Source organism: Taeniopygia guttata, chromosome 5 (assembly GCF_048771995.1).
Source record: "Taeniopygia guttata chromosome 5, bTaeGut7.mat, whole genome shotgun sequence".
In the NCBI taxonomy this organism is placed as follows: domain Eukaryota; kingdom Metazoa; phylum Chordata; class Aves; order Passeriformes; family Estrildidae; genus Taeniopygia; species Taeniopygia guttata.
Window position 1 is genome coordinate 33,782,180 of NC_133030.1, and position 13,272 is coordinate 33,795,451.

The 13,272-nt window shown below is 33.5% G+C and overlaps 1 protein-coding gene across 20 annotated transcripts in view; it reads right to left on the bottom strand.

Moving 5' to 3' along the window:
* The window catches only part of RYR3 (ryanodine receptor 3), a 195,754-nt gene that overhangs the window by 54,001 nt on the left and 128,481 nt on the right, over nt 1-13,272 (bottom strand). For all 20 annotated transcript variants that reach the window (XM_072930138.1, XM_072930144.1, XM_072930137.1 and 17 more), the window contains 10 exons: nt 12,634-12,696; nt 12,124-12,199; nt 11,834-11,957; nt 7,506-7,621; nt 7,153-7,220; nt 6,465-6,586; nt 4,174-4,223; nt 3,410-3,470; nt 2,188-2,426; nt 1,171-1,252 (listed from right to left, as the gene is read on the bottom strand). In XM_072930138.1, the coding sequence (XP_072786239.1) occupies nt 1,171-1,252; nt 2,188-2,426; nt 3,410-3,470; nt 4,174-4,223; nt 6,465-6,586; nt 7,153-7,220; nt 7,506-7,621; nt 11,834-11,957; nt 12,124-12,199; nt 12,634-12,696 (1,001 nt within the window). The remainder of the gene's footprint in view (nt 1-1,170; nt 1,253-2,187; nt 2,427-3,409; nt 3,471-4,173; nt 4,224-6,464; nt 6,587-7,152; nt 7,221-7,505; nt 7,622-11,833; nt 11,958-12,123; nt 12,200-12,633; nt 12,697-13,272) is intronic.

A 13,272-nucleotide genomic window follows, 5' to 3' on the forward strand; every position in this document is an offset into this window, starting at 1 on the left:
GCTGCAGGCAAAGGTGATGATGCTAGTTTCAAGTGGTTTAAGGAAACTGTCCAGTGCTTACAGATTTTGCAGTCAAGTGGAGGCTTGTGCTCTGGGCTTTTCTTATTGAAAGGCAGTTCAAACACAATCATGTTTCATTTCCTGTGAGGAGACTCTGCCTGCTAGCTAGATAAGGGGTAAGGCACTTCCTCTTTTTCCTATCAGATCTATGTAAAGGAGTATTTAGGATTTTGAAGCCCAGAAAGAAAAGAAAAAGATAAGAAGAAAATAGCTTTGTGATTAGAGATGGATGCATAAATGCCTGAATGAGAACATAAAGCTTGTGGACACGTGCACGCATGCAGAGTGGGAGGAAAGATCTGTCCACCAGACACCTCTTGAATTTTGAATTAAAGAATTCTAACTAAACTCTGTAAGACAGGAATTGGAGATCAGCATTCCTCACAATAGGCAAAGCCTCTTCCAACCAGACTGCAGGTTTTAATTTCTTCCAGTTTAGTCTCTCTCCCTCTCCCTTGGATCTTAAGCTTTTCATCATAAGAAAGGCAGCTAAAATAATTTAGCCTAAAACTTTCACAAGTATTAGGACAGACAAGCAATTAGGGTTCTATTTTCTGAACTAACAAATAAAGATTTGATCCCCTTCTATTGGAAGAAAGGGCTTGAAACATAGCAGAGCAACTAGATGCTTAAAGGAATTGTAGACCTTAGTCATTTTTAAATACAAGTAACTAGTGGTTTTCTTTGTAGAGTTAATGGTTGTCAGGATACATATCTCAGGATTTTATGCTCAGGACAACTCTTTTGAGAACCCGGTATAGACTTAGGTGTGAAACAGATGCTTCCTACTTAGTACTCAGCCTACTTATCACAGCAATATGTGGTAGAAAAACTTTGAGAACCTAATCGCAACCCAAAGGAAAATTTAGCTTTTCCTATACGAAAAATAGAATCTATGCAGATACACTGCCATATGTAGAATAAGGTTTTTACTTCTGCTGAGGGTTTTTTCCCCTGTGGAATTGAATGCTGAAGTATTGCAACTATTTTCAAGGGAAAAGTGTATTTTAAACATCTCTCACTCTTTCAAATTCACCTTTCATCCAAACTGCTTTATTACCTAAGCGACACCTAAAAAAAATTATGCATGCTGAGTTTTACACTTAATACCTTTCAACATAGATGTTTTTTCCAGTCCCAAGAGAATAGAGGCTACAAAGAATTCTGTAACATGAGACTTGTACATCACCCACTAGAGGAAAATGAAAATGCATAATTAGTATTTATTGAGCTAAGGATTACTTTTCAAATATCAAATATCTGTTTTATGCAATACCTTAAACAATATCTAAAACTTTTAGCACACATATCACTGAACATTCTGACTGTCCATATTCCACATGGTATTTATTTTCAATGTCTCTAATTCCTGGTCTATCATCTACACTCATTCATTCATTCCAAAGCCTATCAGATCATTAGATATTCCAAGAGGACAGCAGACACTCATTAATAAGATATTCCAGGTTACACTTGCAGAGTACAACTTTAAGCTAAATGGCATCTCTCTCTGTGTGTGTCTAACCTTTAAGTACATGATCTCAAGCTTCACCATATTTTAAAAGAAATTATTTTCATGGTTATCCATCTTTTATTTATGACCTAAATATATATACAATTTTGGAACATAATTACAGACATTAGAAGCATTAGAATGTAATAAAATCATTCAGCATATTGCTGAATATCAAGGAGTCATTTCAATATTTTTAGACTAACTGATGCTAAAACCAGGGAAAATTTGAATTCAAAGACCTACAGTGGTTTTCCCATGTAAGGGAAAATCCACAGGGAACTTACAGTGAGTTGTCTCCTTTAATATAATGAAACACTAATCTTGTCTAGAAAACTAGTCTCATACATACATTTGTTAAGAGAGCACTTAAAGGGATATTTTAATTTCCCTCTCAATGTTTGAAGAAATATTGTACATAATCAAGCTTATTGAGTATTATTTTTGAACATGTACTGGAAATAAGGTACTATGTTGCTAATTTCAGAATTAATTCTGGAAATGTACATGTTACTGAAAACAGAATTTTGTCCTCTGAATCCATGCAGTCATTTCTAAAAATCATTTCTAGCATTATCACACAATGAAATTAAAAATTTAAATTAAATACTTACAAAGTAAATCTACTCCAAAGTGATATTGTGAAATATGTTCAAAAATTGATGTTAAAATTGGTAACAATGCTACTGTAGTATAATTGATATTCTGTGAAACACCCTTGATTTGTGTTCGCGAATGAGTAAATTTTCCCAGTTTAAGATTTTCAGAAGTTTTTTCCAAGTCTTCAGCTGCATTTTCAAAAAAGGCACGCAATCCTGCTTTAACAAGCTCAGATCCTGATTTCATAACAGTTCTGGAAAAAAAAAAAAGACGGAAAAAATATCAAATTTGTCTTGTGAAGATACCCACACATATCAGGGAACTTCATATTATGAACAGAAAAGGGCACTTACATCTGAATAGCAGCATAGGCAAAAATTTTCTTTCAGTATTTAATACAAAATAATAAAAACAAAGACCTTAATTCCATAGTCCTGCCTTTCCAAGTTTTTGTGGTCTGCATTTGAATAAGAGAATGCTTTCTCAATAAATGTCAAAAATAATGCGAAAGCTTCTCTATAACGTATGCTCGAAAACCCCAAACCCTTAATCCCTATAGTTTTATGGGAGCCACAGTAACTAGTGTGTAAGTCAGGCTACTTCAAAGCCCCTAAATCTAGAAAATGCAACTGCAATACCAGAATCACAGTCCTGTTCCTTGGCATTTTGCACATTTCTCTGACACCTTAATGAAGATGCCAGTGCTATTCACAAGAAGTTCGCAATAAGTTCATTATCAGGTTGCTGTGTGACTTAACCAGGCCAGAAAACAGCTCAAATTCAAAAATTGGTCTCACCTCTGTTTTAATCTACACTATCACTTCAACAATAAGCAGTAGAAGTTAGCAAATATAACTATTTCCATCTATTAACATACTCTGCATAGTTCTAATGACAAATTTTACACTATGCACTAAACTTTCTTAATATCTGCAGGTATCACTACTTTCAGGTCCAATGGTCATGTCATTTATATCTCCCCATAAAGTCTTCAAATGAACGTGGAAAGGTTCACAAGTGTTTTAATTGTTTGAATGACAGACATTGAGCAGAAAAATGTACGTGAAACACTTCAGACAAAATTTGCTACCATGGAGGGCAATATCTGAATTGCTTGTGCTCTTAAGTCATTGATTACAAATAAAGATTACAAAAATACAGAAGCAATCCAATTGCTTCTGAGAAGCTCTGTGAAACCTTAGTAGTTCACAGCTGGTACAAAATTTGCAAACTTACCGTGTGTCAAGAGACTGAGCTAAGATGTGCAGGCAGTTCACCATTGTAGCAGAATCACTTCCTGGTGAGAAAGAGATACTATGAGAGCACAACAGCACAGGAAACACTGCATCAGGCAATGATCCAAAATGTCCTTACTGGAGATGCACAATTTAAATAAGGTATTACTTAAGTCTCCCACCTTAGGTCACTGAAGATGGACTTAAGTCTGGTTCTAGAAATACTAATTTTTTTAAGTCAATTTCCATATAAGAACTAAACAGAATAACTAATGTCTACTTGGGGCACCACCTAACCTTTCACCACCTAACCTTGCAACATTCTGAACTCTGTATCTTGAGCACTTATATTTAATTTTTTTTTACCAATATCTCTGTAGGCGGTGTATAATTTTTCATAAAATACCCTTTTATATATTGAGAAATTAGTCTATTGAATTCAACAGCTGGATAACAGAAATCAAAATAATCAGTGTAAGACTACTTTTGAAAAGCTAAAAGTAACTGCAAAGCACTGATTTTTTTTTTTTTTTTTCCCATGGAGCCTGGAGATATGACAATATGCTATTTCTTCCTGCTTCAAAACTTTATGTTTTTTATTAAGTGTTAGCTTCAGAACTGTGTTCAATACCCTTAATAATTTCATTAGAAGGTTATGAACCATTTAATAGAATTTTGGCTAGAGTTGTGAAAATTTTCAGATAAGAGAGAAACAGTGATTATGTATTCTTTAAATTTTTATCAAGCTCTTTCTTAACTACTTACCAAAAAGTGAAATCCTATGTCTAACAAGAGCAGCTAGTTTGCAGAATAGGCTAAAGTAGAGAAGAACAGAGAGAGCAAAACAAGAAAAAGAGGAAAGACTTATTTAGAATAGAAGGTAAAGAATAGTAGGAATATGAAAAAGAAAATACAACATAGCTCCTGGAAAGTGTTCTTTGAGTGATACATGATGATAGCATTTAACTGCATTAAGGAGAGTAACATTTTGAAGCTCCTGAGATCTTTCATTTTCTATACTTCACCACTTCAGAGGTGTCTTGAAATCTAAAACTTTCTTTTGACAGTGGTTTTCAACAATTGCATACTATGTGGCTGAGCCATTCTTTATGGCTATTATTTCAGAATAAGAATTTTTTGTAAGGAAATAATGAGAAACATTTTAGTATTTTACTTGGCATTCTGCAGGAAATGAATGTTAAAAATCTTCATACTATTTAAAACAGTTTGCAAGGATGTCCTTTGTAAATAAATAAATAAATCTGTGTTTACCCTCTGATGATGATATTATGAATCCTAAATATATACACACTAGAAGAGCTTCTGGCAAGTATATCAGATACTTACATATCAAACCTACCTGTCAAAATGGTAGGATAATTAAGAGAATAGAGCACCAACACCCTAAAGATTAAAGGGGTTACTTTAACAAAGACAGCTCGACAGACTTGCATATCATTTGGGCCATACTTTACCAATGGAATTAGGGCATAACAAAGTGAAGCATATACCTTAGGACTTAGTATGGTCTCATACTAACCACAGATTTTTATTGTTATCTTCACAATGGTAAGGAGATACTATATTTCCTATAAGATGAAAATGGCAGATAGTTACTTCTCTCAGTGAAGGATGCACAAAGAATTATAAGGTATTTCAGCAATTATACTAGCAGGTATATGTGCTAGACACCTAACTTCTTCACGTGTCTTCGTAAAGCCCTTTTTGTAGCTCTAGAGTGCATCCTTCTATCTTCTTTAAGACCTGACTGACTTTAGAGAAGTAACAGGAGTACTCAGAGAGGAAGCATGAAATTGAAATGAAATTAAGAGACACTTCCATCCTCCTGGGCCTGAGCTGTCTTTCCCAGCTCCTGGAGGGCTACCTTGCAGGTTTGTAAATATCTGAGAGCTGAGTAAAGCAGAATCTTGGGCACTTAACCACTCTTATACACAACTGCTCTATAAGGACTTCCACTCACAAAGAAGATGGAAGTAGAGGGTAACAATAATTTAAAGAAATGCAAAAATGTGTTGAGAGATAAACTGAAGAGTGGAATCTAGGAAGCTGAATCCTAGGCCTGATTATATGCAATAACACATGTCCTTTAATTTCAAATTTTACATCTACTTTCCACTGGAAAAAGTAGTTAACTGGTCAATGCAGTGAAGGAAAGTCAAAGAAATCTGAGAAACTGACAACTAAACTAGAAAAGCATGAGAGCAAAACAGTCTGAAATCCTATGATACAAAATTTCCAAAAGAAGTAACTGGCAGCACACCTCAAGGAGATGGAAAAAAGCCTGGCAAATTATTAAAGCAATAGTGAAAACATAATTTTAAAACAAGTAAATGTTATTTAACATTATTTTCACATTTTAATCACAGGAAAGAGAATTCCTATTTTCATATAGGCAGCACATTCTAAATTAAAAGGCATTTATTTTTAACAGAATGTTCTAGAATAACTTTGTGTCAAATGGCTCATTCCACCCTAACAGTAAAAACATGCAAAAATTATTAAATTCCAGTAATACTTGTGCAGGGACAGACGTAATTTTGTATAGAATCCATATTTCCCCCTAAAATGTTACCTCGTGGTATTTTTAACATTTTTTTGGTAGCTGAAAATTTAAATAAGTGTGAGACCATTTAAATGAACCAACCGCAGAAAGAGCTTTAACCAGAAACTGCCATCCACAATGAAACAGAACACCATAAGAAACTAAGTAATTGCACTGCTCACAGAACAGTTCACTAGTATTTTGATGCTATCATCTACAATTACATATTGTAAAATAAAGTTATTATATATAATTAACTCTTTAATTATGTGTATAAATATATATAAATATAAATAATTTAAATATATAACATAAAGAATACAAAGATGAGGAATTATATTCACTCACTGCCATTCTAATGTAGAATAAAATATTTACTTTCCAGGTGAGGAAAATAAGCTTCCAAACTATCTGTCTGTCTCTACAACCTAAGAAGAGACCTTTGGTTATCTGAATAAAACCCTACAGTTAATAACTTTTTTTTTGTACTTACCTTGCTACCATTTCCTTTTCCTTATTTGATGCATATCCACTGCTACTAAGGGTTTTTGATGGAGAAGACAGGAAGTAGAGGCAGTGATTTGTAAAGTATTGATCAACTAATGGTAAAAGAACCTAAGAAATATAGACAAAATGTATTTTTTCAGAGCACAATGGTAAATTGTCTCTGATTGGTCAAAGTTCATAAAAATAATTTTAGTTCTGTAAAAACTGCATTTTTTAATTTCAAACACAAGCTCATGTAAATTACAAACAGAAGTCTTAACATTTTATTCAAAACTACATAAATAATAAACAGACTTCCATAGAGATATCTGTTTTGGATCTAATACTGCAGAGGAGTATTTCTTTCTCTAATTAGACGATATGCACTTCAGTGATATCTTGGGGTCTAAAAATTAGATTAAATTTATATATTCTGTGAGAGTATTTAATATAATGTAATGCATAATCTGCCTTTTAAATGTTATGTTCCTTCTCATACAGAAAGAGATATATTGAAGTATTTTGAATCCAGCAAATATACTGAGATATTTCTGAAGACATGTCAAAATATTTGATAACAGTTTGATTAGTTATCATAAATAAATGGAAAAGATATTATGTGAAAAGCAGTCTAACATTACAAATTTACATATGCTCTATAGGGGAACATATATGAACATGAAATAATCACTCACTTTAGCAAAGAATTTTATTTCTTGGTCATGTGGAGATTTTTCAGTTTTTCCACTGGTTACAATGGCTTCTGCAAGGATACAATCAAGGCAGACACAAATAAGAAGCTGTCTAATCATAAGTAACACAATACATTTTTCAGATAGACTTGAAAAATTAGTTTTACTCAAAAATAAACCAGCAGAAACTGTTTAGCTAGTTCCAAATGTTCAATAATTTAATCTGAAAATTAAAAGACATTATTTAATTTTCTGAAATGCAATAAAAATAGTGATCACTAAAAATGTAAATCTATCAATCAAATAATTAAATTTCAACAATTCTAACTATTCTAAAAATAAAATCTGCAACTTACCCAAATGTGCAATAAACTCTTGAGCAGAATCAACATATTTTAAAATTTTCTTCAGAAATTTAAAGGCAAACCTCTTTTCCATGGACGAAGCATCCAATTCCATGTCATTCAGGCCCCTGTTTTGAAAATGATTAAGAGAAGTAGCATTGATGATGACAGTAGTACAAATGATGACAGTACTACGAAGCATTTCATGCCTTATTTTTTTATTATGGTAAATTTTCATAAGAAGAAGATAATGAGCATGTTAACTTAATTATGAACTATCTAGGAAGAAACAGAGAAAAATTAACTGACTTTAGTAAGAGGTATGATAGTTTATGATTAAAGAATCCAAAATACATGTATTTTAGCATAAGAACTTTAGAGTGCTACCTTATTGCACATGCAAAGTCATCATGCATCTGAACCTAACAAAGTAATGCATTGGTCACTCAATTTCTACTGCTTTCAAATGTTTAGGAAGTCAGCAGTTGCATCTTTCCAAAGTCACCCTAAGTACTACCGTTCATTTGCTTAATCACTGTTAAACTTTATTTTGTCCTTTAATTTTATGAAGGAACAAAGCCAAAAATCCTACAGCTACTAAATGAAAACCTAAATGTTTTCATTTATTTTATGTTTTTAAAGTATTTGAAAAATTTCAACAGAATACAATAATTTCTAGGCATGTATTATTTATTCTTTAGGATAAATTCATAAACATAAATCATGGCTGATCATACAAGATATTAAAGAGGAATAAAAATACATGTGGTGGTCTGAGCTTAGATTTGAAATACTGGATTTGATTTTAAGTACAAATGAAACCTACATAACTGAAATTCTACAATTATTTAGGATCACACACAAATTAAGGTTGGAAGGAGTAGGTTCAAGGATCAAAATCTCGTAAGAACCCTGGAGACTCTATAATATTTGGCCACCCTCACCATGAAAAAATAATGGTGAAATATTTTCTTATATTTCTTATATATATATTTATATGGAATTTTCATTGTAACAACTTATTACTCTTGTGGAGTTAGTGTTTGACGTCATTTTCTCTATAACCTTGCATTAAATAGTTGAAGACAGACATAGATCCTATTGTAGCCTTCTGTTTTAAAACTGAAAAAAATCCAACCACTCCTCAGAGCCTCTCCTGGCATGACATTGGCATCCATCCACAGAGCATCTCAGTGGTCTCCCACTTGAGTGACTTTGTTCTCAGTGTCTTCCTTAGTGCTGGAGAACCAAAAACGGGACAATATACTCCTGAGAGAAATTCATGATCCATCAACCTGGAGAACACACTTGCTGAGTAAGCCTAGTACAAAGTCAGCTTTCATCATCACAGGGAAATATTCCTGATTCATGTTCAACTTGCACAATTCAAAGAGCTTTTCTGCACATCTCCTCTCAGGCTTGGCTCCCCTATATTTCTGGGATTACTCCATCCCGTGTATAGGATTTTGCATTTACCTTTGATCAACCTCATAAGATTTCTGTCAGCCCATTTCTCCGGGCTATCAAAGCTCCTCTGAAGGGTAGCCAGACTTTCCAATTCATGGCTAAGGGTTCATTCCACAAATCTGCAAACAATGCTTTCTGTCTTGGCATATAGGACAAGAACAGGAATTTTTTTTTTGTTAACTTTTTCAAGTCACTTAATTTTTTACATTTTTAATGTATTCTGTTTTCAAACGTACTTGCTTACACAAGTCATTAATTCTTTCATCTTCATTTCCTTGAGGTTCTCTTATACTTTTGTTTAGTTTGCAACTTCTTCATAGTCAAAAGATCTCCAGTATCAAAAGAACTAAACTCTGATTGAGATTTTCTGTTGGTAGATAGTGGGTTACACCCGGGATGTCTAACTGCTTTATCAAGTGAGGAAGTAACTGAGTGACATTAAAAAAAGCTCTGGTTAATCATAAATGGCTACTTCATCTTCTTCTGTACAGCCTCTTCAAACAGTAGCAGATAGGAAGACTCAGCCCTTATCAGTTAAGAGAAAATAACCTGGCCAAAGGACATGCAGAGACTACTGAGGAGCTGACCAGAGCATCAGAAGTAGGGAAGAAGGAAGGAACTGCTAGTTTGTGGCAAAAGCAAGAAAGGAACAAGAAAAAAGGAAATTTGCTGGACTCACTTCTGTGGTATAAGAAAATGATCCTTTGTACTGAGAGTCCTTACCACTGGTATGGGAGTAAATTAGGGAGGTAAAATGGAATATTAGATTAGCAGTTTAAAAACAGCATAGCTGATTTTAGAGAAATCCAAGCAAAAAAAGTAATTCTGGGAGAAGGTTGATGCAGCAGAAATTATAATAGCAACGAAAAAAAAATCTAATAAAATATATGCTCTTGACCATGTCAGAACACAGTTAAGAGGAAACAAATGGTTATAGTCTAGGGGAAACCAGCCAGAGAACCAAGGAACACATTTCAATCCCATTTTAAACACAAACTTAGTAGGACTCTAACCTCCCATCTTAGTTTAATTTGTGGGAAAAAAAAAAAAAAAAAGCCCAAATCTGTTTTAAGAGTTCTAGTGTGCTTACTTTGATGACTCCCTATTAATTTATCACCATTAATAGTGCAATCAAATTATTTAGTATTAATTAACAGCTATGTACGCTTGAGAGGCATCTTCTGCTGTCTCATTTTCACAAAGGAGACTAAGTATTTATCCGTGTTTTCAGTGAGGTCAATGTAAATATTTTCTTTTTGAGTTTACAAAAAGTCCTGGTTCCTAAGAGATTATACATACTTTCCTAAATATCGAAAGATGTTGATAGGTCTGTGAAGTATAAAAAACAATATCCAAAGACCTTGCAGAAATTTAAAGATGTGTAATAAAATACTATGTTGTTTCTAATACATACTTGAGTAAAGCCTGAGAGATTTATCTGCATGTCATAAACACACAAAGTGTTTCAAAAATGTTCTCAGCAAACAGCAAAAAACCCAAAAACAGAGGCAGATGGTTTATGTGAAGTACACATGCTGGTCCGCCTATACATTTCCAATTATAAGCAATTCATATGTTTTAATGATTAGTCCTATATTTTCAAGAATGACATCTTGAAATGTGATCATTGCAAGGAGTACTTCAAAAGATTATATATATATGCATATATTCATCTGAAGAAAACACTTAAAAGATGATAATCTTGATTCATACTGATACAGACAATCACTGCAAACTCTTTGCCTGTATCAAGGAAGAGTTTGAACATGCTTTTTCAAGTTGATTTGCCCCTTAATATAACACTGAAAAAAATAATTTCCTGACCCAAACATATGCAGCTGGAAATTTGAGCATTTCCATTGGTGCTTCAGAAGATCATTAATTTGCAGTAAGTAGACCAGCTTTTCTTATTCAATGGCTCTGAAGCAACCATGGAGGTTATAAAAATATTTGGAGGCATACCTACATTTTGGGTTCAGGCCGAGAGCCTACATATGTGGCAGGAGGGAATTTTTCTCTGTAATAATACACAAATGTACTTAGAACTGTTTTCTCATCTCTTAGAAATACTATTAAAATGAATAAAGTTAATTTTTGAAGATCTTAAAAATGGATTTTGATAAATTTCTGGGTATACTTTAAATAGAGTCAAAGACTTGAAAAGTAGAAATAAATGAAAACAGGAAAGATCTGACTCTATACATGTACAGCAAAATTTATTCATGGATACAATTTTGTTCACGAAAAAATGCTGAATGCCAGAAAATTGAGATATCCTATGTATTCAGATGTTTCACATCCAATAAAAGAGTTATAATACAGTAATTCACAATTCCATCATATAAAGCCACATACTACAGTAAGAAGTTCTCACAGATCAGCCTACATTAAGACACAGCAATTCAAGTTACAGTAAAACTAAGGATATCTATGCTTTTGCTATAGTAGAAGTTAGTGCCCACAAAGTAAAGACACTTTGTCTTATTACTTTACAAAACTCAAAGCAATACTTTTTTTCAAAAACTGGATTAAAAAGCAGTTTTACATAGATACGTTTCAGTATCAGACCTCAGATTAATTTTCTCATGATCCTTACTGACATGGCTGGCTGCTAATTTAGACATTTTTAATTAGCCTCTTGTCTAATTACCCCATGTTGCATTTTGTATATACTATGATCGCATACTTATTGAAAATGCTGCCTGAACATGCTGTTTTAGAAGAGACCATGTGAACATGAAAATAACTCTGATTCATAGAAGACATGCCGAAGAGTAATTATGTTAATAACTGCCCGCCTGCAGTGAGATAAGATTAACATGCTGCTTTGGGCACTGAATGCAAGCAAGCATCTGAAAAAATGTGCAACTTACCGAGATATGATTATACCATTCACTTGAAGGAATTTAAACAGCTCTTGTGCCTTTTCACGGTCCCGTGATTTCTCCTTGGCTGTCAATGTGTCATAAGGTACCAGTAAAGGATGACTACCTCCACCTTTAGTAAGTTGAAAGAACTGTAAGTTTTTCTACTCTAAGATTTATTCTGCTTCATGTACAAAAGGAACTATTCATTTTTGATTGTCTTACACTGACATCTTTCAGATTGTTTCTTCTCCCACATTCTTGTCTTTTTTGGTGTGGTTTGCAGGATTGTGGCTTACCTTTGCTTTCCAACTCCATTTTCTTCTTTTTGGCCCATATATTATGGTAGTTTTCTGCCATTACCTCAACCATTCCCTACATTAGCATTAGAAAAAACAATATGTAAGATTAGGCGTTGATCAAAAATTCTGTAATGCTACATAATTTTACAGTCTTAAGTCTACACTCTTGTGATAAAGAAACATAGCTAAGTGGAATTTCTATATTCAGCTGTTCTTTGAGTCAGCACAAGCACAGAATACACATAATAAAACATGCTATTGACAGCCCCTTCCCTAGCTTCATGCTTAATTTTTTTCTGGGAACTCAGGAAGCACCAATGGCATGAACAGTGGAAATTTAATCTTTCTCTATGAAAATAGCATGCACCCTTTCTACAACAGCTTATCATAACTACAGTCACAAATACTCATAAAACCTAACCTAACAAAATTAAACTCATTAAATAATAATGAAATCAAGTACATCCATTCCTTTCACCATAATATATGCAAAACACAAATACGAACCTGAAGCTCCCTAGAAAGTGCTACATTAGAGAGATCAAGTGGTGTTGGGCTATACCCATTTCCCTGCAGGGGAAAAGAAAGTTATTCTCAGATAAAATAATTTCAGATATAAGAACCAAATATTTAACAACAACATCACTGTTATTGACTTGATTAGAGTAACACCACGCCAAATTTTATACTTGTAGGAAGTGTTCACCTATTTTGCAATGTACTGAAGGCACTGGATGATTAAGAGAATAGGTTTGCTAGTGTGGAAGCATGCAGGTTGCTGCAGATTAGATGTCTCTATTCACAAGAGGTGGCAAGCTGCAAAGAAATAAGCTTTTAGCCTAGGAAGAAACCAATCATGAGACATACAAGATTTGCCTTCAAAACATGACAGAACCATGTGGGAACAGCCTGAATGAGCCTTGTGCTAAGGATGAGACAATACAACAAAAAGATAAATTATTTTCTTGAGGAATTTAAAGACTAAAAAAAAGCAGGTGTGTAATCTACGAACACAATCTTCAACTGGTTAAAGTGAAAGCTCCAGTTCAAAATCCTGTTAGAGGTGCATGAAAATGTGAATGGTTACATATAAATCAGTGATTTCAAATGTGTACTCAAGTTAATTTTGTGCTGAAAACCTCTACT